Consider the following 25344-nt stretch of genomic DNA (forward strand, 5'->3'; position numbering starts at 1 on the left):
CTCTACAGCTCCCTGAAAGGAGGGGGTAGCCAGGGGGGGTCGGTCTCTTCTCCCAAGGAAAAAGCAACGGGACAAGAGGAAACGGCCTCAAGTTGTGCCAGGGGAGATTTAGATCAGATATTACAAAAAAATTCTTCACTGAAAGGGTTGTCAAACACTGGAACAGGCTGCCCAGGGAAGCAGTGGAATCACCATTCCTGGAGGTATTTAAAAGACGGGTAGACATGGTGCTGAGGGACATGGTTTAGTGGGGGACTTGACAGTGTTTGGGTAGTGGTTGGCCTTGATGATCTTATAGGTCCCTTCCAACCTAGCCGATTCTATGATTTTAAGTGCTGAAGCTTTGGACATTTCGTTATTTTAACAGCAAAAATGGCTCCCAGTTCATCCACATTGTTACTCAGACACACAGAAGCGACGCTGCTGAGGAAGCCCAGCTGATCGTCTTTAAGTGAGACTGAAACCCACCCTTTGCCTCCAAGCCAAAAGAAAGAGTGAAATACATGTAACACAGCCCTCCAGATACTACTCCTGTTACTAAAATGAAGTGTATAACATTAGGGAGAACCTGGGATTCAATGGGGTTGAAAGATCACCTCCAGAAAGTCCTTGTCTCACTAATTAAGTAAAGCTAATGGCGTCCCTTCTCCACATGAAGGATACCTCCACCTATGTGCACCACAGGTGTTGCACTTCACACCAGGCAGCTGCAGGACTAGAAAGAAAACAAGTACAGTAATAGTTAATAGATACAACGGCACCCTACCACAGGCTCATTACAGCCCATTAAAGGTATTATTGAATCACATTTAATGAAGAATTTTAATTAGTTAAGTATAGGCTGGAGTAAAAAAAAATAAAAAGCAAAGAAATTCATGCTTATGGAAAAAGATCTAATCACATTTTATATTCTTATTAATCATTCTCATTCTTCATTAGTAACTTGACACGCTAGCCACATGGTGATTCGCACAGACTCCACACCGCTGTACCTCCATGGTCACTCGTTAAGCTAAGTCTCTAGGTAACCACATCTAAAAGAGGTTATTCAGTTATAATTAAAGACATTCTTAAAAATTTAGCGATTTATTTCAACGTGCTTTCCAGATTAAGTCCACTCTATCAAAAATAAACAACTCTTACCCACAGTATTTCGTATCATCAATACATTAGCAACTGGTGAGAAAAAGCCCTGCTAGCTAATGGTACATGGAAAGAGTTGCCTATTAAAGCAATGAGATAAATAACAAAGTTAAAATTTTGTATTTGAGAAAACATATACAGAAAATAATTGTGAAAATAAGATTGCACAATCAATATTTTGCATAGAGTACAACACTGAGGGTTTTTTGTGCTTATGGGAACTATAGTTAAGAATAAAAATTCATGTTTCAAACTTCTTTACATCTGGATAAAAGTTAAGACTACTGAACTATAAACTATTGAACATTTACAGGTTAGGAGAGTCGCAATTATTACATTTCCATGATTGCAAGCACAGGAAAGAAAAGGGTGCAGACTAGTTATATCCAAATCGGTACATTATTGCATTGCCCGCAAAGACCATTTCTGTAAGCTCTGCATGTCCAATGTAATGCTGTCCTGCTGACGTGTGGCAGAGACCCATATGAAATTCCTCAGCTAAGTTTTAACCTTCCCCTTTGAAGGCCAGAACGCACAAGACACTCACTCACACAAGCACACACCCGAGTTTTCTGCAGTAGCAAGAGCCTCAACAACATTTTGAGAAACGGTGCACTTTTGCCACAGCTGCTGTGGTTGGACTAACAAGAGTTTCTGCACTGGCCAGCTGCTGGGACTTCAGCGCCTCGATATACAGCTGTTTGGGAGGATAGTTCATTCATTTGGGTTTATTTGGTCTTCTCCAATAATGGATGTATTTATTTTTTTTTTAAATCAAGCTTGCATGAAACCTTAAAAAGAAATGGTTCTATTTCTGACTTTTGTGTTATTGCACGTTTGGCAGAACTAAGGCTTTTGAGAAGCAGCAGCAGCTTCACAGATTTCAGATCTGCTCAACTTCTCCCCTAAGATCGGACAGCAGAAGCAACCATAAGGAAACCAAAAAGTATATATAGTAATGCCAACAAAATGGTCTCATTTGTCTTTACTACAAACATAGTAGGTTCTTAGGAATACTATCCCTTGCATGCATTTATTGCATGATGTCCAACAGTCCAAGTATTCCTGTAACTATAAAAAAAGGTCATTTGAAATTCAATCATTGCAAAAGCCTTGTTTGCCTGACTCTTTAGCTCATTCTGCCCAGCAGCACAGCTTTGTGCAAAGAAAGTGTAACATTTGAGGACTAGTAGCCCAGTACTGATCTACTAGTTTCTAGATTATGGCTACTCCACTTCAGTTGTGTGTCGTGAAACAGTTTGTGGAGAGTTTGTGCAACACAAGACTAAGCTTAGACTGATTTCAGAGCCATGCAGCAGTCCTGCTATTCATCTCTGGAAGACCTTTAAGGAATATTATTTTTCTATACATAGATTCCTTAAAAAATGAGACTTGAGTTACTGAGCTAAGACACTGCTAACCCATCAGCTTGAAATACGTAAGAATAGGTTGAAAAATGAAAATCTGACAGAATACTAGAAGTCAATAATGGCTTCCCAGGTGTTAAGAGCTGGTTTTTTTTTAAAACACATCTGAGCTAAGACAATACCATAACTGTGTCTGTTGATCTGCATTATAGTGGTCTTCAAATGAAACCACAATTCCAGTATCGATTCCTCTCAGTTCGAGGTTTGTTCTCTCACAAACATGCTGTAAGGCAGTACTGGGCAAGGACGGCTGGACATGGCTCCTGAGGTTCTGCTGCTCGCCTCCGAGCGAACATGCAATTCATCTCTCTATGATCCAGTGTGGCCTCATAACCAGAGAGCCATTCCTCTTAGTCAGTGGAGGAGAGGCATGCAGCGCGTTACTCGACACGTAGACTGCCTCCCTCGAGGTATGCAGCCAGCTTCGCTTCCTTTTCAGATTTCCTACAAATGCTCTAAGATACAAAAACTCCATTCTCAGGAAGTTTTCTCTGGTCAAGTCTCTGGACGACACTGTTATCCTGAGCAGCTGGTCCAACACCTTGCTCTTCTGGAAGCTGGGTAACTCTTTGAGGTTGATAGGCTTTGACCGTGCATAAAGAATCCGAAATTCCAGGTCAAAGTGTGCAACTGCAGGGCCTGACAGGATCAAAATGTTACTGCTGTTCAGCTTCCCATCTGTCCACGTAAAACTAGCAAAGGAAGAATGAGAAAATTCTGAGTTAATTCAAGACAAATAGTAAACAAAGCATTAACTGAAAATTCCCTTTCATCACATTTAGTTGAATCATTCTTATAACCCAAACGATGAGCAGCATGCTATTTTTAGGACAAACTTCACAAGTAAACTGTGACAAGGAAAGCAGTTTTGCAGCGTGGGCTACACTTTTCCTTCCCATGTAAAGAAATCATGTAAAGCACCAGAAGGAAATTGGCACTTGCCTGTAGGAGCCTGTTGTCACTCTAATGCCATCGATTAACATGAACTTTTCACGGACTTTTCCAACAATTTTGGCACCCGACCTCGTGTAGTATGTGTTCCCAGTGAGAGTTCGAACTCTTATCAACTGTTAAAGATACGGCAAGCGTTATGAGGATTTCAAAGTTCAACAATTGCATTTAAAGTAGTAACACACAATAACGATCACTGATGAACTAGCAAAGGCTGCTGTGGAGTGGCACAAGATTCGCCTTCTAGGAACCAAATGATAATTTTTGTCTTGTTTTAGTAGGCAAAGAGGTGGCATTAAGGAGCAGATCCACAAACTGATCGAGCAAAATGTGACTGTAAAAACTCCTGTCACCACATCTTGGAGGGACCTGAACTCCACAGATTCCTGAGAACCTGCTTCTCCATCAGCCTTCAAAGCCTCAGCGAGCCTGAGCAACTCCAGTCATGCTTTGGGAACTGGACATTCCTCCTGCATTCCTTGAATATTCAATTAGTATTTGCGCTCAGAAAGCAACTGTAACATCCGCTTCTAAAGATTTCAGTTTTTCTGTTAATTGCCTTCTTATGCGAGAATGGTTAAATCTTCCAAGAAAGAGCTAGAGCTACATAAACCCCATTTTAAATTGCCGCAGCAGGCATAATAGTTCTGTCTTTTGATAGCTCAAAGATTTCAGTCCTAAGAGGATCAACTCTCTATCCCTATAAATATGACAAGGCTCACCTTTTCCTGTTCGAGGTCAACTCCCAGATCCTTGCACATTTTCAGAAAGTGGGAAAACGAAGACTGATCTAGAAGAATATACGCTTTAACTTGCCGCTGGCTACAAGCTTCCAAGAGGTCTTTGAAGATATCAGTATCTGTGAAGGAATCCATCACCAGGGCAATCATCTGCAACAAGTTTCAGGAGAAATCATTAGGCTGTTTCCACAGCATCCCACAGCAAGAGAGACGGCACATGAGGAATTTGATTTTCAAATTAAATATCCCCCCCGCTCATTTTTTTCCTGATGGTTATGGAACGTGGTGCAGCCTTCTGTGACACAGTATGTTGTTCACAGGACTGCCAAAATATTTAACAGATATAAGAGAAAGGGAAAAATAACTCTGATCAGAATAAAGTTCTGTGAAGAGAATGGTATTTTGGTAAAGGTGATTACCGAGTGCGGTACACTGAGGTACAGGAGACACAATATACCTCGCTCCTTCACTATGATCACTTATTCATGTGCCTGTATAGTTAAATAGAGAAAAAAATTGAATTTATGGACAGAAAATGTTGTTAAAGATTATTTGCCTCAATCTTGTTGTCACTTGACTGATTTATAGCAGATAACATCATTTAAGATTTTTATTATTTCATTGTAGAGTTTTGTTTTTACTGTAATTTCAGCAGCAGACATTGAAGCTTCTTTTGCCAGGATCTGTATCTTTTATGGTTGATTAGGTGTGACCAACCTAGCCTGAAAGCCTATTGTGGAAAGACAGCTTTTCTCTATTTAAAAATCAGAGTTCATCACTAATTAGCAGCAGCGATAGCTCCCGCATCTGTTCAGTAGCGCATTACTCAGTTTTTAATTAAGGTTGTACTAAACCCTTCCCTTTTTTACAACAAAAATTCACCTTCAAGAAAAAGATTTACAGAAATCTGAGCATTTTGTCCTTTCCGCCCACCTCTAGAGTGGTGCCAAGACCTACGAAGGCAGAGGGAGACTTGACACCTCTCCAAACACCCAAAGAGAGCTGATAAAGCAACTATTTTGCATGAGGAAAAGAAAGACATTTTGCTGTCAGTCTTCTTCAGCTACACCAGTAACTTTCGGTGTCACTGGAGCACAGAGTTGATTGTGGAGATGTTTGAGGGCGCTGAGAACATCTGCAAAGAACCAGTACAGTGGAAAAATAAACGTGTTCCTTCAAGTTTCTTCCTCACCCTCAGATATGGCAAAAACAGGGGATCTGGTTCTGTATTAGACAAATTTGGTTGCTGATTCCTAGGCAAGAGGGTTGGTTTTTTCCCCCCTAAGAACTGACGTCTTTTCCTCAAAAGCACTGCCTGAAAAATAAGGTGAGCTTATTTACAGAACTTAGTTTTCCAGAGTCTTTCAGACTTTTCAAATATGAGAAGAAACAGTAAAAAAAAGGTTCACCTGTGTCCAACTGCTCTTTACACTTCACCTCCGTATTTAAGACAAAAATGAGGTTCGTCTTCAACTTTTAATTCAGATTCTTATGATACTTCAAGCAAAGACCTGATTATTCACCCAGGCTCCTTGAGTAAAACCTCCCTTGAGCCAGCGACTGCCCTCGCCAATCCGTCCCATGGGCTGATCCCCAAGTTTGCTGTGTACCCACCATGCCGAGTGGAAGCAACGACCACTTAAAAGAGCTAGAAACAGGCGTGTTTGGGACACACCGCCCACAGGTGCCAATTCCTTGAGTGAACTCAGAGAGGCCCCGATAGCACAGGCTCGGGTTTCACCAATGTGAGGTGAAAAATGATTGAAAAGAATGGAATTGTTAAAAAGACAAATACAAAATAAAGGGGGGGGGGATAAGGCAATAACGAAATAGCATAGTACATAAAATCGGGAGTTTATACAGAAGTAAGAGAAGAGAGGAAGGATGGGGTGGGTGGATTCAGTTTTCACCAATATAGGGGGGAAAGCTTGAAAATAATGAACCTGATAAAAAGATATATACAAAATGGGGGGGAATAATGCAATAACAAAACAGCATAGTGAGTAAAATCGGGAGTTTTTATAGAAGTAAAGGAAGAGGGAAAGGATGGGGTGGCTGGACTCAGTTTTCATCAATATGGGGGGGAAAAAAGCTCAAAAATAACGAACCTGTTGAAAAGATAAACACAAAAGAAGGGGGGAAGATGCAACGCTGAAAGAGCATAGTAAATAAAATCAGGTGTTGATTTTGAAGTAAAAGAAGGGGGGAAGGATGGGGTGGCTAGATTCAATTTTCATCAATACAGGAGGGGAAAAAAGTTCGAAAATAATGAACCTAAAAAAAGATAAACGCAAAAGATGGGGGGGAAGGAACAAAGCAACGCCGGAAGAGCATAGTAAAGTAAAAGCTGATTTAGAAGCGAACGAGGTGGGGGAGGCCGGGGCGGGCGCCGGGGACCGTGCGGGAGCGGGACCCACCTGCCGCGCGGAGCGGATCTGGCGCCGCACCGCCTCCTTGCAGCCGTAGATGGTCTCCCCGCAGCCGGGCTGGAAGTGGGCCTCCACCCGCGTCAGCCCGCGGAAGGCGCCGCTGGCGAAGCCCGGCCAGCCCAGCTCCAGCGCCGGCGGCTCCAGGTCCGAGCGCTCGGGGAAGTAGGTGAGCGAGGAGGCGTCGAGGGAGGCGCCGAGCGAGGCCTCGCCCGCCGGCTCCGGGCCCGCGGCGGGCGGCAGCGCGCCCCGCGCGATGGCCTGCACCTCGGGCTCCGAGAGGAAGGGCGGCAGCCGCTCCCGCCGCAGGAAGGCCCGCAGCGCCTCGGGGCCGCCCGCCACCAGCTCCTCCAGCGCCAGCCGCTGCGCCTCGCTGTACGGCCCGGGCGGCCGCGGCGGCCAGCGCCCGCCGCCCTCCTCCAGGCACTGCGACGGGTTGGCCATGGCGAGCGGGAGCGGCGGAGCGGCCGCACTCGCCGCCGCCTTTATAGCGGTTCGGCCCCGCCTCCCGCCCGGCCCCGGGGGGGCGCGGCGGAGCGGCGGCGCCCACGGGTTGCGGAGCCGGCTGGCGTCCCCCCCGCTTCGGGGAGCAGCCGCAGGAGAAGCGAACCCCGAGTTAATGAAGCGCTGCCCTGGGTCAAACGGCTGCTCCGAAAGTGAGAGGGCGAAGGGCTCCGTCCCAGGCGGCGCCGCTCGCCCGGGGCAGCGGGAGGGCACCGGCCACAGGGCGAGCGCTGCGTTAGTCACCCCAGTTCGGATGGAAAACAAAGAGGAAACAAAGCTCAGCGACGACCAGGTGAAAACCCCCGTGGCGAAAGGAGTTTATTTGTAAAGTGGTTCTTGTTCCTGTGAGAGCACCAACGCAGCTGCACAGTGTAATAAAGATAAAAAGCACATAAAGCAAACAAGCTGATTTTACATACACCCAAGCACGGCGGAACACGGGCTCTTAAAAATACCACTCAAGATTGGCCTTGAAGGTTTACCTTGGCTGCCTCTCTGTGACTTGCTTCTCTCCCAGTGTTCCAGCTCCAGGGACCATGCAAGAGTCTCTTATCTTTTTAAACAAGTGCAGACAGAGATTTTTTTCCCCCCACATGCACCTCTTTGTGCCCCGGCTTTACAGCTGCAGGGAGCGGCTGCTCTGAAAGCAGAGCAATGAAAGTCTCTTTGCCCACATAGATTTCAGAGACAGAAACGTCAAAGTTAGTAGAATGAAGTTTTTACTCTGCAACAGGAAAGAAACTCATTCAATCACTGTTTACAGCATTATTCAAGACAACAGCTGAAATGTGCCATCTACTGGACACATGTGCCTCATAAATAAGAAAATGAATCCAGTCTGGCTGGTTACTAAGGGGCTGGGATGCAGGTGTAAAGAATAACAGTGCAGGTCAGAGCTGAGAGAGAGAAGCCACACACTGCTCAGGTAGGCGATCCAACAAGTACAGACACACGCACAGAACGCTGCTAACAAATAACCAACTTAACCTAAGGTCCATTTAATATTGAGAGCAGAGTATTTTCAAAGACTAGAGTGGCACTTCAGCTCCTCAAACCTAGTAGTGGATAAACAGAGCAGGAAACACAGAATATTTCAGACAGGACAGGCTAAAGAGAAAAACATGTTGGTTTTTTTCCACTCTTACACTTACTTGTACAACAATATTAGCCAACATAACCCATAATATTTAAACATAACCCATAACATTTTGTAGTGCATTTGTCAGTTTACTTTTGAGCAGGAGCTTTGTCATGTGCTCTCCGTGATTGTCTCACCTCCAAGTTGGCTCCAGAGGAGGAAGGTGTTTACAGGTCTCTTGACGGAAGCAGGATGGTTCAGACATTCCTAGACCAAGCCGGAACTGGAAGCTCCTCTTACAGTGCTTAGACTAAAAGTCTTAGTTCTGTTTCACAAGTTGCACTAGAGACAAAGTTCTTTGAAGTCATCCCAAAAGAGAAGTACAACAGGTATGCAGCAGCAAGACACTGAACTCCAGGTATCACATCTCACGCACAAAACCCCAGCAATTCAGTAATACGTTCCCATCAACATTCTTACAGGTCCAACATATCTAGCTTTTAGTTCCAAATACTAGAAACATTTACATCAGGGCTGTACCTAAAATGGGTACAGCTATCTTGGAGTGTTAAGTTGCTACTTCCTGGTTTTGGTTTTAAAAACATGCTCTTCTGAGGATACGTATACCACACGCACTTTATATATATCTCTCTCTACACAATGGCACGAGAGGCTAATCGGACTGAAGGGGTAGTTAGCTCAGTCCATTTCGGAAGGCTTAAACAAGGATACAGCTGAAGACAAGAACCTCCAACTGCTCCAACAGACCCTTCACAACTTTAGTGGAAGAGTAACGTATATATTGCTGAAGTCACACTTGGAATAAAACTCGCTTCATGGCTCTTTATAAAAATTGTCTCCCCTCATGCCAAAGATAAAATAGAAATAAAAGCCAATACTAAAAATAATAAAAAAAAGAGTATACCTTGATGTGAGCTAAATCTCCAAAGCCACTCTGAGCAAGATCAGTCTAACTCAGATTTTTCCAAGGTTACATAAATTAAAGCCAGAGCATTAGCAATCCTAGAAAGCAGTACCAAGTTCACGTTTCAGGTTAAACATCCAGAATTAAAATGAACCTTCACCACTAACACATATATGAAGAATATGCGAGTAGTTACAGTATAAGTAAAGCCCTCCTTTTTTATTTCTTAAATTCCATAGTACAAAACAAAGTGCTGGAGAGTGATGTACACATGTATTAAAAAAGTAAAAGTGCTGGGAGGAAGTGAAAAAAAAAAAAAAAAAAATCGGCAGGTAGAAAGTGATTGCAGTTTGAGACCGGAGCTTTTGTGCTCTGTGTTCAGTGCAGTCATCATTTATTCAGGGAAAAGAGCGACACGTCCCGGAGGCTGCGCAGGCTGGCACTGATGTCACGCCTCTGTTTTAGGTTGCATCGTCCGGTGTATTGGGTCATGTAGTTTTCAGGCACGCGTCCCCTGCGGGACAGGATATCCACCATGTGGCTAAGCTTCGACCTGATAGTGGAGTAGTGGAATTGCCTCTCTTTATGCAGTTTTTGGAAATATTCTGCCCTGTGACGGGTGGAATATTCAAAGGACCGGAGAGAAGACAGTGAGCCGGTAGAGCTAAGGGAGCACTGGGACGATGATGAAGACAGTGATCGCAGACTAGAACTTGATACAGCCTTTCCAAGCAGAGGAGGTCCTTCTTTTGACAACTTTCTGTGGAGCAGGGGTGTTTCTGTGTACTCACCTTCCCTTGTCTGCGTCACTGCAGTCTTCAGCAAAACTGAAGTCTGAGTGCCCGTCATTCTAGCAGCGACAGAAGTCTGAGTGCCAGTTTCTGCCGTTCCAGCACTGGTCTGTGTGGCAGCATTACACACGGTCACTACAGCCTTCTCATCCCATGGGCCAGTTTGAGTCGATGCACTTTTCCGTTCCACTATGGCCTCTTGATCGCGGAGCCACTCCTCTTCACAGAGGAAAGAATGCCCCAGGTTACAAAGCTTTCCTGCAGGAGAATCCTCAGCCTGATCTAGTTCTTTCAACAATTTCTTTGGAGTACTAGACAATCTGGCAAATTCTGCTCTCAAGTTGCCTTCCACAGTATATTCTTTAGGGGACTCTATTCTGCTTGCCAGGTGATCAAATATCCCGCTGTTCCTGCAGCTGGGTGGCCACTTCGGGCTGATGGGCATCGACTGGGCATAAAGAATCCTGAACTGGAGGTCAAACTGTTCAACCACTTGACCTGACAATAGCAGCAAGTTACTGCTGTTCAGCTTCCCGTCGGACCACGTGAAACTGTTGAAAACAAACCAAGATTCAGAGTTAATCTCCAGTGTGTTTCAACACATACGGCTACAGACAGCAAGACTCAGCTTAGAAGTGCTGGGCATAAGGAAGGTATAAAGTCGCCAGACAATTCACTCTCTTCTTCAGGAAGAACTCTATTTAACCATGGCCAAGTGCTTTGCCAGCAACAAGTTGTATAAACCAGTTTGCCAAAGCTGCTTCCAGTTCTGTATTAGTCACACTTGGACTCAGCTAGTCCACTTGCCATTGGCATGTATTAATACCAGGCACAAAGCAAAGTTAATACATCCTTCTTGCAGAAACTCCCCCTTTCCATAGCTTCATCAGGCACCAGCAGACCCCAATACTTGCCTGTAGGAGCCTGTTGTCACTCTAATGCCATCAATTAACATGAACTTCTCATGGACTTTCCCAACAATTTTGGCACCCGACCTCATGTAGTATGTGTTCCCAGTGAGAGTTCGAACTCTCATCATCTGTTTCAGAAGGAAAAAGTAACATTAGATTGAAGTTAACTTCCAAGAAGTTTTGCTTAGCAATTCTACTTAAAAGCAGCTACACGCACTGCAGAAGATGGGAATGAACTGAACTTCCTTACATTGGCTGTGTGTGAGTCTTATTAGTTACACGGTGCTTATTTTCTGTTACATTAGGAGAGTCAAGCTGGAGAGAACAGCTCATTCCAATTAATTACTGCCCATAAAGTGAGGAGTGCTCCCCATCCAGAGAAACTCTTACTAGGGTGAACATAAGCCTGTCCAATGACATGACAGTCATGTCAGCTTATATTCAGAGGAATTAAGTAAACCACCCGAGTCACATCATCCAAATCTTTTAAAAGGAAACAACTATACCTTAGAGAAGAAATGAGATGTTACCAAAGCTATACCACCCTTGGGCTTCCTGTGTTTCTGTTTTCCTTAGCAAGCAGTTCCTTGAGCCAAAGAATAAAGCTACTTAGATCTTGCAAAATGCTTGAAAATTGCTTTCTCAGGATAGGGCTCAGTGCGCACTCCACCCAGCACACCAGGTTGTTGCATATCATGGCCGTAGCTCCTACACACAGGTAGCACAGGGTAGGAGTAGATGTGCCTTTTCTGCATGGTTTTTGCTGAGTGTGTGAGCAGTTTCACGTGTTGGATTAGAAACTGTACTGAAACCACATGATATTGAGCCTTGTTCTTCAGGAGCCAAGAAACATTTCAGAAAACCCCCTTTTATATCAGTTACCAAGCAGACTCCATGCTTTAGGCTTTCAAGAGTCTGATGTTTTAGAGAAGGGTATCTTTGGTATCTGTAACTATAAACCACACCCTAAAAAATAACACAAACTACACCCACCCATATTTTGTACTTACACTTTCCTGCTCTGGACAAACTCCTAAGTTCTTGCACATTTCCAAGAAATGGGGTAGAAAGTCCTGGTCAAGGAGGATATAGACAGGGACTCTGCGATTGTTATATGCATCCTGAAGGTCACCAAAGATATCAATATCTGTGAAGCAATCCATCACAAGGGCAATCACCTGCAAAAAAGAAAAAAGTGACAACATTTGTTCAAGGGTTTTATTTTACACAAGGCCAGATCACTGCCTGCCCCAGCCATTTCTCCTGCTGCTGTCATCAAGGCCAGAGGCACATTTCGTTGTCCTGCTGCATAGGCCCTGGCAAGTTGGAGAAGATTTCTATATTCTCACAATGTTTCTGTAAATTCACTGTGCCCTGGAATGGAAAGCATAAGCCTGAAGATGTCTTTCCCTCATGTCTGCTGCTGACTTCCCTACATAGTCTGCCGTAAAATGGCCTTTTGGTAACATCGAGGAAGCTATCACAGCAGAATCAGGAATCCAGACAAGCTATCTTCACTCCTGTGCTTCCAGTGGGGCATATCTGCTACACCTACCAACTGCGGGCCAGAGAATTAGCTTGAACGGCCTCCTCACTGTCACAGATAAGCACCTCACAAACCCCGACTGATTTCTCTTTGTGTGGTAGGGAGGCAATGCTGTCCATACGTAAGTGACCAAGAGATAAACTAGTTCTGTGACAACATAAAAACTGAATATACTATTTCTAGAATCTTAATAGATATATTCCAAGTTTCCATCCCATACCTTCACAAGAAATCCTTCCACTCACTCAACTCAACAGTTCTTTACAAAAGACAAATCCTAAAATTGTAAGATTTTCTCTCAGTGGACTGAAGACAACAGTCCTCCATTTACAATCTCTCCAGCTAATTCAGAGCCGCACGGCACACTGTTGCGGTGCTAGAATTCTCACCCTTCAAAACCAGGAATGCACATCTGTGTGGGAACACAAAGGCATAAAGGATTTGGCTTCACGACTTACTTTTCTATTCTGTTTCTATTAGACCAGTATCGAGGACAACGATTATAGAACCAATGTGGGTACCTGGCACCTGCCCTTATCAGACACATGAGGCATCCACACACTGCTGCAACACACCCAAGGCTTATACACATGCAACAGCCGCTCTGTGTGTGGCATTGCCTGTACTCAGAAGAAACATTTCCCACAAGAACAGGCTAAGCTCTGCATTCCCACCTCTGCTCTGCTCCCTAAGGGTGAGTTCTTATATACTGTAACACACACAGGCACATTGGTATTTCTATATAAAGTTAGTTTATGCTAGTGCCTCCTGTTTCCTGTGCTCTTCTCCATCCAACCACTTGTCTATGTGTCAAAGGAAGATAGTGAAAAATAAGATAGTTTTGAAAAGACCAGATGAGTAAGAAGATAACCCCTGAAAACAGAACAATTCACACTAAACCCCTCGAAAACACCAGTGCCTTCAAATGACTACTCAATTAGCAGCACATTTGAGTTCTAATCCCAGCATTAGCAGCTGAAAAAGAAATACACTTTTACTCAAAATGAGCAAAAGTACAATTATGTTTAGAGGAGAGAGAGAGAGAGAGAGAACCGTTTTCTCTACGCTCATCCATTCAGGACCGCAGAGGCAAGATAGCAACAGTGTCTCCTTTAGCCACTCAAGCTAAATGCATTGCAGCGAGCTGAGAAGAAACTACACCGCACCTGAAGTTCTCTTGTTCCTCGTATTAACCCGAAGAACTCAGACACGACTGAGCAATATCACACAGGATCTGATACTCAGTAAATTACAGGGTGTCAAAATTTCTGTCCATTCCATGTCCACAAAAACACTCCCTGGATTGGGCACATACACAGCAGCGCAGGACCAGCTTGCCTGGCTCTCAGCTTGGTGCAAGGGAAGACTTTTGGCAGGATGCTACAAGCAAGAACATTACAAACGCACACAGCTCTTTTGAGAAACAGATGTTTTCATGGAGTTTACCTGAGCCACCAGACTGGCCTCATCTACCTGACAAGGAGCCTTTGAGAACAGAGCTTCCTCTGGGACCGTTTCTGGCAAGAAGCCCATAGACCATGTCATCCTCACACACGCCCTGTGCTTCTGCTTTTGGAAGCGGGCAGGGACTAAGCTCAGTGGCTGATTCAGGGTGTGCCATGTGCGAGCACGTTACACACAGATCCAGGGGTTGCTTCACCTGGCCTCCCGAAGAGGAAGCTATACATTTAAATTTTAGCTAAGCCAATTGAATGGCAGCTAACAAGAAGGGTGGTTCCTTTCTAGGGATTACAGTTGGAGGCTATAAACTCAGGTAACATAATGAGTTACAGAGAACAGTTAGAAGTTACTACGCCCGCATGATTTTTAAGCCATACTCTGCACAGATCAAAACCATCCAGTCCTGTAGGAAGGAAGTCCTGCTAAAAGCAGGTCTGCACATTACTTAGGGGCAATTAATGAGATGAAGAAGGGAGACAGAATCATAGGGTTATCTCTGTAGATAGCCTTCTTTTACAAGAGGCCTTTTTTTGTGTCATATCCTTCAAAGGACAGTAGGAGGTTTCTGCGAATCTGCCTTGCAGAGCACATCAGTAAGGAACCTGGAACGGGAAGCCTTCTGCTTTGAATAAGAGCAAGATCAGCTGAAAACAGCTTGAAGAGAAAGCTCCGGGGAGAACTTATAGCCCCTTCCAGTCCCTAAAGGGGCTACAGGAGAGATGAGGAGGGACTTTTTAGCAGGGAATGGAGCCATAGAACAAGGGGGAACAGTTTTAAACTGAAAGAAGGGAGATTTAGATGAGATATCAGGAAGAAATTCTTTACTGTGAGTGTGGTGAGCCCCTGGCCCAGGTTGCCCGGAGAAGCTCTGGCTGCCCCATCCCTGGAGGGGTTCAAGGCCAGGCTGGACGGGGCTTTGAGCAACCTGGTCTGGTGGGAGGTGTCCCTGCCTATGGCAGGGGGGTGGAACTGGATGGCCTTTTTAAGGTCCCTTCCAACCTAAACTGTTCTATGAAACCAGTGGGTGGTTTGGCCACGAACAGCAACATCAGTTTTGCAGGCAGCGCTGGGGGACGGGGAACTCTTGACCCACGACCTTTGGAGCACCACAACTCGGAAGGCGAGATTTCACTCAGGGGTGCAGCACACAGATGCCCCCTGTCAGGGTGAGTACCCCTCCTTGGGCATTTACCACCCCTCCTCCTAACGAGACTCTCTTTGCTCGACAGGTGTTTTAAAGCCGCTCGGCCTTGCCTAGTGCCAGATGAAGGAGATGGTCATGGAGAGCACTGATGATTTTTTGCTGGGGTCTGCAGACCCACTGCAGAAGGGCCCCGGGACCCCCAGCCTCTCACCGGCGCCCACTCACCTGCCGCGCGGAGCGGATCTGGCGCCGCACCGCCTCCTTGCAGCCGTAGATGGTCTCCCCGCAGCCGGGCTGGAAGTGGGCCTCCACCCGCGTCAGCCCGCGGAAGGCGCCGCTGGCGAAGCCCGGCCAGCCCAGCTCCAGCGCCGGCGGCTCCAGGTCCGAGCGCTCGGGGAAGTAGGTGAGCGAGGAGGCGTCGAGGGAGGCGCCGAGCGAGGCCTCGCCCGCCGGCTCCGGGCCCGCGGCGGGCGGCAGCGCGCCCCGCGCGATGGCCTGCACCTCGGGCTCCGAGAGGAAGGGCGGCAGCCGCTCCCGCCGCAGGAAGGCCCGCAGCGCCTCGGGGCCGCCCGCCACCAGCTCCTCCAGCGCCAGCCGCTGCGCCTCGCTGTACGGCCCGGGCGGCCGCGGCGGCCAGCGCCCGCCGCCCTCCTCCAGGCACTGCGACGGGTTGGCCATGGCGAGCAGGAGCGCCGGAGCGGCCGCACTCGCCGCCGCCTTTATAGCGGCTTTGAATCCAAACAGCCCCGCGCCACCGCCGCCAGTGGCGGAGCCGCGTCCCGCCCCGCGCCCCGGTTGGCTGCGGCCGAGGCGGCCCGGCCCCGCTGCAGCCGCGGGGGCCCGAGGCGGGGAAGCGGCGGATCACCGCTGTGTCGGGGCCGGGGGAACGGCGCACTCCCGTTAGTGCCCGGGCCCGGAGGCCGCTCGCCCCGGCCCGCTTCCCTCAGGCCCTGGCTGAGGCGCCGTTTCACGCAGCCGGGCCGAACCCCCTCCTCTTCAAGGCCTGACACAGACCTGCCCCGTGAGGCCCCGCCCCTGGCTGTTCCCGTCCCCCTTCGTGTCCCGCTGTCCCTGCGAGGGTGAGGGTGCTTCGCCTTGGCCCGAATCACCCTCCCGAGAAGAACCCTCTTAACGAAGCCCGTTAACGAATGCCGGGCATAATGCCTCGGACATGACAGAATCCGGTAAGGGCAGTCAGGGTTTTGGCCTTCGCGCTTGTCCCCATCACGAATTCCTGCTACCTGCTGAAAAATAACGAGTTGCACCTACTGACCAGCTAGATTTACTCTTTCAGACAATTCCTGGCTGTATTTGATGGATGTAGGGGAGGCAGAGACAGATAATGAGGCAGTTCCCAATGTAACCCGATTAAATAAAACTCAGTGGCATTTTTTGTATTATTAAAAGAAATTTAATATAATTTTTAAATTAAAAAATTCAATCTCTATTAAAGACACTGAGTCAGGTGCTAATACTGTCAGACATACCCTTTTGGCATGAGTTTTACATACAATTTAAGATTTTATGCATTGCTTCAACATGTTAAGAAACCATCTTTTCATACTTATAGTAGCAATAAAGTCAATTCCGTACAATATCAAATATCCTTTTTTAAAAAAAAGTTTTAAATATATTAGACTCTGATTGCCAAAATGCCATTTTATACACAAAGCTGCTAATACAATATACAGTTCTTACATTATTATCTTTTTTTTTCACATAAAATACATCTCATTGATTTTTATTTGTACGTCATTTACTATTGATCGATGGAATTAGGAATTATTGCAGAAGGCTTGCCATCGTTTGTTAATACCCTGTACACGCAGCAGTCACCCCGGGCTGGAGCAGGGTCACCGACACTCCTGCAGTCCCTTCTCGCATTGCAATCCAGAGGCTGAAGATGCAGAGGTGGCAATACTAAGACTGTATCCATGCTGTTTAAAAACCTGTATCTCCCCTCCAGCTGCGGGTGGAGATAATTGCATTGCTGTAGGCTTGGGAATAAGTATCTTGAGCAGAGTCTCCCCTACTACAGCTTCCGCAGTTGCAATACTGCCAAATATTCTAGGTCGTAATTGTGCTGTGGGAGATGTTGCCTGAAGAACCCAGAGGTATTCAAATTGCGTGGAGGGACTGAGAATTCCATTACCAGTTTGGCCAATGTGAAAACAGCAGAATAAAGCTGAAGAACAACCAGGGACAAGAAGTTCTGTTCTACAGCCACAGGCAAAACAAAACAAAAATGTAAATACTAGCCGTGTTCTGTAGCAAGAGGCTAGACCTCCCTGCTACAAACATGTTCTGGACTCTCCCTGTAGAGAACTGCTATAACAAAGTAAGTCAATGTGATTTGTTAAATTAGAATGAACACTCCGCGCATTTCCCTTCTGTGTATTTAGGCGGAGAGAAACGGCGATCGTGAGAGAAACTGCAAGAGCAAATAGAAACTTCGAAATCTGGTATGCTCTGAACTGTTACCCCCTTGCAAAATAGTCTCCGAGCTAAAGAACAGCACTGTATAGTTACCACAAACCTTCCAAGTAGTTACCGAGTTACCTTTCACGAGTATGATAAGGCACAGAAATATCCAGACGTTGGGAGAACACCTTCCAGCTGATGGACAGCAGTTCATCTATGGCTCACTGGAGACCAGTGCTATTGCTTCCTCGGTTAACATATTCCTATTTCATAGTATTGCTGATTTAGTTTCAGCAGAGAAGATTTGAGTAAACAGAGCTCCAAGATTAAAACTAAAGGACACCAAAGAGAAGTTGTAATGCCGTTTGTGAGCTTGCAAGTGCCTTCAACCCTATGAAATAAGACCCTGGTCAATAAACTCGAGAATTCCCCGCCTCCACCGAGTATTGCACTGATTCATTATTGCTATTGCCCTGCCATGCTCTTCTCCTTCCCTACCAGGAGTACCTCATCCATGTGGTCCTTCATCCACACCTGCAAGATGGTACAGAATCACATCAGCTAGAGTCAGTTCTTCCCAAAATTGGGAGGGTTTTAAGATGTTGGAACACCACTAAGTGAGACTAAGTGGGTTTAAATCGCATCGCTTGGTACGTGAAATACAGACCCAGGTCTGACATCAAACAGATCCCAGCAATGGTACTTAACCCCTTATCTAACATTTCAGCGCTGGGACTTTCTTGGTTGAGCTCAGTAAAGCAGAGACACTTATTGAGAGACAACTTCTTTTCCCCTAAAAAAAGTCTGTCCACGTGGAAAGTAAAGCTGCTCTCATCAGCCAGTTAGTTTGCTAGAAACAGTATGAGTTCGGCATAGAGGAAGATTTTGCAGGCAGAAGGATTGTTCTCACGTGCAGCTCTGCCTACAATAGACCCGTCAATACATCCACATTCCCAAATCTTTGCGTAGTCTGCATGAACAACTACAATCTTTGGCTTACTGCTAACAGAAGCGGGACTCTAATCTGACCTTGAATCTGTACTTAGATGTTGATCGAGCCTAAAACCACAGAATATAGCATAAAAAAACCAACACCCAAATCTTCCTCTAACAAGCCAAGTGCTAGATATGCCAATCACAACATGATTTCTAGTTTCTACAGTTTTTTAGTAATATTAAGATCCAATGGAATAGCCAAGTGCCTTCTGCTGCGTACCTCAGAGCTTCCCACTGGGATGGCCTTTAAAATACAGAGATATAAAACCCCACTATTGTTGTAACGTTGCTAAATTTTATAATAAAAAGCCCCATTCCTAGAGGCGGGCTCCTACAATGCACATAGAAGAGCATCTGTGTGTTTATTAATCCCCCAAAAGCCTGTTTATCTCTACAAAACAGCTTATTAGAAGGTTAAATATCCCGGTTACAGAATTGCTCATCCCAGACCTACAACCAACAACTCTGCATGCAGCATAAACTGCCAGCTCCTTCCCTGAGTGCATTTCCCAGTGCCCCACAGGCAGTGACCGTTACACCCAGAATGTCACCAACACATAAGCATGAATCCGTTTTAAGTCACTCTTCCAACAGCCTTCACAAGCCCCACTCTGATGGAACTTCAGCCCAAGGCCAGCGGTAGATAAGTACTTTGCATGACTGCGGATACTTCGCGTGACTGTGAAACGTACCCTGGAAGATTTATCAATTAGCGACTCTCTGGTCTGCACAAGAATTGATTAGATTTGATCAGACACCACTAGGCTTCAGTGAGCACGTTAGCTTAGCGATAAAGCCAGAAGAGCTGTATTACAGCCAATTTTACAATTACAATGCGAAGTCCAATTAGTGGGATGTAATATCTTGTAATATCTTTTGCCTGAGTGTAAATCAATTGTTGGCTTGCTGAAGATCACATCTAGAGTTAGGAGTTCCTGGACTCTCATGTATAAACAGAGTGAAATACCAAAAAGCTGTTTGTCTTAAATGGACTGGCTTCCTGCAGTTTTAACGTGTTAACAACTCCCAGTGAAAGCAAGCCTCACACCACTTAACACTACTGCATTCGGTGGCCCCCTTTTCATTTGCTCCGAGTTCGGAAGGATTCAATATGCTCAATAGCACAAAATTGGTCTGAGAAGGAAAAGAGTCCCATGGCTCCTTCCCGGGGTGGGAAGTCATCAGCTGCATCCCAGTTTTGCACCACTTACAACCTAGTGGATACCGGCACCAGAATTCGTTATAGAGTCCAGAATTCTCATTAGGATGGAAGTGGAGGGAAAACAGGCATCTGAAAGATCATCTGCCCCCGTTCAGGAATACCCAGGCCACACTTGGTCTTATCCCAGAAGAATTTTCTCGAGGTAATCAGAAGACCCACTGTTAACCACACACAGATGGGGTAAAGTCTGTCCCGCTACCAAATCATCATCTTCTTTCTACTAGGGAATGACTTTTAAAATCCCTTAAGGTTAAGTCAAGCACAAGAAGTATTTTCTAGTCTTATATTTAGCATGCGCGTTTCAATAGTGGAGGAAGCCCAACTTCTCTGAATGTTTCAAAACAAAGAACCCCCTGCCTTTAACTGAACTGAGGTTTTAAAAAAACAATCGGATCAACTGCTACCATTTTCTAATTTGTTCCTAAAACTGGTAAGGGAAGAGAATTGTATCTTTAGAGTTCAAAAGAGTAAAATGCCAGCCTGGTAATAACCTCACAGGTCCAAAAGCATTTCCTGCACGGCATGGTTGTGGTGGTGACACACGGCCACCCCTGCTGCCCCGAGGAGCCCAGAGCCCTGGATCATGGAACACCCAACCCCAGCGATGGGCTAGATTTGATGGGGAGTGGAGGGTAGCACTTAACGGTCACTGGCAGCCTGAGTCAACTTTTTATAGCCTCAAAAAAAAGGAAAGGCTGTGAGGATTCCCGCAGGGCGAGTGTGTGTGTGACGTCTAACAGCTGCCAGGTAAAAGGAAGGTGGCTGGAAGCTGCATTTGCTATTGCTTGGCTGAAGCACAACTATGTGAGCTGGATAATCCACTGATGGCTTACAGAGACCCCAACAGGCTTACGTTTTCAGAGTGGGGAACTTAAACTGCCCGAGAAGACACATATTCATGCAGGCAAATAGTTATGTGTGTGATAGCCCCTCTGTGCAGAAAAAAGGGTTGAAGATTTAGTTACTTCTACAGATACAACTTATTAACTTGACTGCAGCCGGTTCCTCAGCGCGGTCTCCCACGGGGTGCTCTCCTTTCACCTCCCCAGGTATGCCAAGCCTTAACTCACTGAAGAGCCGGTGCCAAACCCCCCGGCTACCCCGTGCTAGTGTTTCTCAGGTAGTCTCTCAGAGCTAACATGAATTACACAAAAATTCCGCTGTTGGTGTGCCAATCACTCACTCTACAGCAGAGAGGCTTTGCTATGGTGCTAGGCAACTCCCTTATACACAGAGGCATTTAAGCCTTCTTCTGATGGCTACTAACTACTGCTGACTTCAGCGTGGGAGCTGGAAAAACAGACCAAAAAAAAAAAAATCTGTTGTGCTGCAATGTTCAGCTACCAAAGCAATGGTTTAACAGTTATTCATCAGCCAAAGACTGCAGGTTAACGCAAGTGTCGTAACATCTAGGGAGATTAGAAACGCTGCCCCGATGTTTCTAGATGAGTGTCGGCAAGCCTTTCCTCCTCATCCCGCCCCAGCACTGTGGTTCTGGAAATCCAGAACCATCAGCACACAAAGCATGCTGCCCCTAGGGTCTGTGTTGTGCGTACAGAGTAAACAAACAGAATCAATAGGAAAGTAAGATCAGTAAAAGTCTTTTTAGTTTTAACAAATTAAGAGTCTAAATAGTACAAATAAGTTTTTTAAATTACTTATCCCAATATAGACCTTTGTCAGTATTTTATTGCAGTAAAATTCTATTGCCAGGGCCCCTTATTGCAACATCAGTTTTAAAGCCTATTGAGTGAAGCCTGTTCCAGGAGAGGTTCTGCTTTAAACCCGATGGCAGTCTGCGGCAATGCGTTTACAGGAGCAGAACAGGACCCAGCCAGCGCACAGTTGTTGATGGTGAGCCGTCACACACCTTGCAAACTCCCTAAAGCAAGCGCGGCACCTCCGCTTGCTTGTTGCTCGGCCCCTGTACGTGCTGGATCCAGCTGTACGGAATACAGCTCTGTCCGCTCTTGCAAACCCCGTGTGGGGGTTGACCTCCCCTCCAGGATATATCCATCAGCCAAGAGTGAAAATTCAGGTCTGAACTGTCACCTTCCAGAAGCTTGGTGGCTTACAGCAAGAGGCTCAGATGCAAAGATTTTAATTCAGATCATTTCTCCTTTCCAAGGCATCTCATGACTTCCCAAGGACGAGGAGGCAGTGCACCATACCTTCTTCCCCAGGGAGCATGATGAGGGTGACCCTTTTTTTTTTTTTTTTTTTACATCATCCTGATGCGCATCCTTTCCTCTCCTAAGAGCCTTGCTCCACCTGCATTACTCATTGAGCTGCAATGGAAGTAATTGGCAGGGTAAAGGTAGAATACAATTCAAGATGAACAAGGCCGCTGCAGTCAGGATGTCCATAACCAAATTCTCCCTTTGGAATGCAAACAACCTGGCCGCTGCAATAGATCCAACCAGCCCACCCGCGTCTCGTTTCCTCTGGGGTGAGAAACAGATGAGACTAGGAAATTCTGCAGCACCCGTGCACCTTCTCTTCCATTTCCTCCATGGGGGCTTTGAATTTCAAGAGGGGTGGATCACCACTGGACACTGTGTAATACACTGAGGTCCCATTGGTGCTGTAGGGAGAAGTCCTGGGGCCGATTAGGTGCGACTTGGCCTCCCCCCCGTTCTCGGCAACTCCTCCCACGCCACTGCCGAAGTGGGTGCTGAGGAAAGGGTGGTTGAGGAGTTTGGCCGCAGCCCGCTGCCGCTTCAGTTCGGAGAGCGTTTGATGGTTGTGCTCCTTGTAGGCACCCCAGAACTGCTGCGTCTCAGGGAGCCCAGGGTTGCCGTAGGGCAGCATGTGGCCTGGATTACTCTCAGGGTCAGCGTGCATACTCCAAACGTCCCCATTGGAAAAGGTGTACTGGTAAGTGCTGGCAGACGCCATGAGTCCATTCTGGAGGGGGATTTCAGAGTCACACTGGGTGCTTTTGTTTGCCAGCTCCGGAAGGAGGGAAGAGTTCTCCAGCACTGAATTCTGTAACAAGAAGACATGAAAGAAGAGCATCTTCCCCTGCCCCTCACAACACAGTTCATCCCTGTGACAACTTCCTAAGCCTGCTCACACTCAGCCCTTCCACCAGACAGGTACTGCAGCGCAAACATTGAGTTCACCCACTAAGAGGGCCCTACAATGCTGTGAGCCCCAACCAGGACCTGGTTCGCATCCAGAAACACGTAACATTAACTCAGAAGGACTCACTTTAAAAAAAAAATAAAAATAGATAGATAAGCTTATTAATAATGCATGACAATAACTGAATTAAAAACAAAAAACCCTGCAAAACAAGATTACAGTTCTTTTGTGATTAGCAGTTTGTTAGCCATATCTCAAAACTACGCAGCTGTAAATCCAAACCAGGCTTTCCACGTGAGTGGGATATCCCAGTTTATACCAAATGAGAATTCGGCTTACATCTGATGGATGAGGTTTACAAATTTTTCAGCCACCTTCCATCCCAGGGCAGCCATTGCTATTGAACCTGCGCTACCAGCCCTCCTTGGTGACTTCCCACAATACAGAAGAGATTCCTTACGGGGTCTGTGTTCTCCTGGTCAGAACGAGTCTCCCCCATTTCTCCAATGAGACCCGAGTTTCTTCCTTCTTCTGATGCTCCCAGCTGCTGCCAGACGATGGCTTCTTTCTCGCACTCCTTTCTGTACAGGTTTGTTCGGTCCGAAAGGCTGGCCCTCCTCACCACCTTCCTGCGGGTCAGGGACAAGGGACATCAAGGCTGTGAGCAGGACATGACATTTCCTCTTACCCTGTAGCTGTTCTCACCTCCTCCTCGCGCTTCACAGCCTCTCCCACTGGAATGGAACGTGAATTTAGCTTCCTGGCACCCACGCAAAGCAAAGGCACTAGTGCGGATATTAAAGGCGGGAGGAATTTTAAGGAGTTTTAAAGTAGTATTGCAAATCTGGGTTAGATCTCATACAGGTCACCAAATGGATCTGCTCTGCAACCAGCAGAGTAAATGTAGAGGGAAAGGGCCCACGGGCTGTTTATGGAGTTTTGTGGTCTGCTGCTTTGGCATCTAGTAAACATCCTATAAAGAGACCTGTGCAAACTGTGTCTCAGCACAGTATCTTGGCCACGAGACATGTTATTGAGAAGCTCAAGTAAACCCATTTGAAGCACCGATTCTCCGACACCGGTGTCAGTGGTTTAACAGGGTAAATTCTCACCACTTGGCCCTCTGCTCAGAGCAGTTCTTAACCACAAAGCCATCTTCCTCCCAAGAAACACCACCTCTTGCTACGAAAGAACCACCCTTCAAAGGAGCTCTGCCTTCAGCAACCAAAAGCCAGCTTCTGCCTTTCAGAGTTCGTTCAGAAAGGACAGGTGGGTTGTCCTCCACCTGCCGACCACAGGGTGCTCTGCAGCCACACCTGAGCGACCACCCTAACGCACCGGTGACCTGCAGGGGACAACGCACTCACCCCCGGCTGCCAGTGCTGGAGGTCCTTCGACTCAGGGAGGATTTATGCCTCAGCTGAGACTTCATGATCACATCGTGTTTGTGTTTCAACTCTAGAAGTAATACTTTGAATTCCTCCTCTTCACACAGATCTGTGGCACACACAAACCAAGCCATTAATCAGACGGTTCAAATGCGGTACCATTAACACCACGTTACTAACTGCGCCTTCCTCGTATACACAACTACAAATGCTAGCAGGAAGAGAAGGGAAATTTAAGCAGAATATGCTTAGGCACATTAATTTCCAAACAAATCAGGGGAGGCAGAATGGTTTGGACACATAAACAAGAGCTGCTGATTGTGACGGGGGCTCAACTTTCTGACGATCCAGCTGTTCGGCTGGGCTTTGTCCCATCTGGAGCATGCTGTGCCTTTACCCATGAAAGGGTGAGAGATATAGTGACCACTGTATCAATGCTTCAAGATGGGAGGAAAACAAATGTCTAAAATTACCAGACTGCAGTTCCCCCGAATACAGCATTTCACTTAAGCCTCCAAAACGAAAAAGAGTATAGACAAAAGCAAAGCAGATGAGTGTAGAAGACAAGAAGTTTCAAAAAGACGATGCACAGATTTTTCAATTAAGGCTCAGAAAACCTTTTGCCAAAACGTGGCACAAGGTTATACTCTGCATGGTCAGACGTTAGCACTTTGGCATTTGTCCTTCCAATCTGTTCCAAGATTTGTGTGTGCTTTCTCTTTCCCTTCCAATCCCTTATCGTTTATCACACTTCATTGCATCAAAGCCAAGTAAGACACCCGAGTCGTAGGGCTGCACTCAACAGCTGCTCAGGTCCAAGACTATAGCGTGAGAGCAGGGAGACTCCCAAGCACAGGTACAGGTACATGAGTGGAAACACACGGGAGAAAGACTTGGTGCTTGAGAAATTCCTTCTCCCTTGTTTTTATGAGCAGGAAGAAGTGTTTTCAGAACAAAGTAGGCATTTTAAAACTTTAGTCCCAGTTAAAGTAACTGCAACTTTGATTCTAAAGACACCTGAAAAATGAAAATCATAGAATCATAGAATGGTTTAGGTTGGAAGGGACCTTAAAGATCATTCAGTTCCACCCCCCCTGCCCTGGGCAGGGACACCTCCCACCAGACCAGGCTGCTCCAAGCCCCGTCCAACCTGGCCTTGAACCCCTCCAGGGATGGGGCAGCC

General features: G+C 46.3%; 3 protein-coding genes across 3 annotated transcripts in view; all 3 read right to left on the bottom strand.

Moving 5' to 3' along the window:
* Positions 1 to 918: 918 nt before the first annotated feature.
* LOC134522597 (protein FAM83D-A-like) lies at positions 919 to 7192 on the bottom strand. The gene is made up of 4 exons (XM_063350368.1): positions 6679 to 7192; positions 4244 to 4411; positions 3513 to 3637; positions 919 to 3262 (listed from the first exon to the last, which is right to left on the bottom strand). Exons 1-4 carry the CDS (start codon positions 7129 to 7131, stop codon positions 2872 to 2874), a joined length of 1137 nt encoding a protein of 378 aa, XP_063206438.1. The 5' UTR covers positions 7132 to 7192; the 3' UTR covers positions 919 to 2871.
* Positions 7193 to 9218: 2026 nt separating this feature from the next.
* Positions 9219 to 15725, bottom strand: LOC134522405 (protein FAM83D-B-like). Its single transcript, XM_063350063.1, has 4 exons — positions 15273 to 15725; positions 11907 to 12074; positions 10900 to 11024; positions 9219 to 10536 (listed from the first exon to the last, which is right to left on the bottom strand). The coding sequence occupies exons 1-4, from the start codon at positions 15723 to 15725 to the stop codon at positions 9585 to 9587; spliced, it is 1698 nt and encodes a 565-aa protein (XP_063206133.1). The 3' UTR covers positions 9219 to 9584.
* Positions 15726 to 16507: 782 nt separating this feature from the next.
* Positions 16508 to 25344, bottom strand: part of PPP1R16B (protein phosphatase 1 regulatory subunit 16B) — a 66883-nt gene continuing 58046 nt past the window's right edge. The window contains exons 9-11 of the mRNA XM_063350052.1: positions 24141 to 24270; positions 23234 to 23402; positions 16508 to 22674 (exon numbers count right to left, since the gene is read on the bottom strand). Of these exons, the coding sequence (XP_063206122.1) occupies positions 22153 to 22674; positions 23234 to 23402; positions 24141 to 24270 (821 nt within the window). The 3' untranslated portion in view covers positions 16508 to 22152. The remainder of the gene's footprint in view (positions 22675 to 23233; positions 23403 to 24140; positions 24271 to 25344) is intronic.

This window comes from Chroicocephalus ridibundus, chromosome 12, assembly GCF_963924245.1.
Source record: "Chroicocephalus ridibundus chromosome 12, bChrRid1.1, whole genome shotgun sequence".
Classification (NCBI taxonomy): Eukaryota; Metazoa; Chordata; class Aves; order Charadriiformes; family Laridae; genus Chroicocephalus; species Chroicocephalus ridibundus.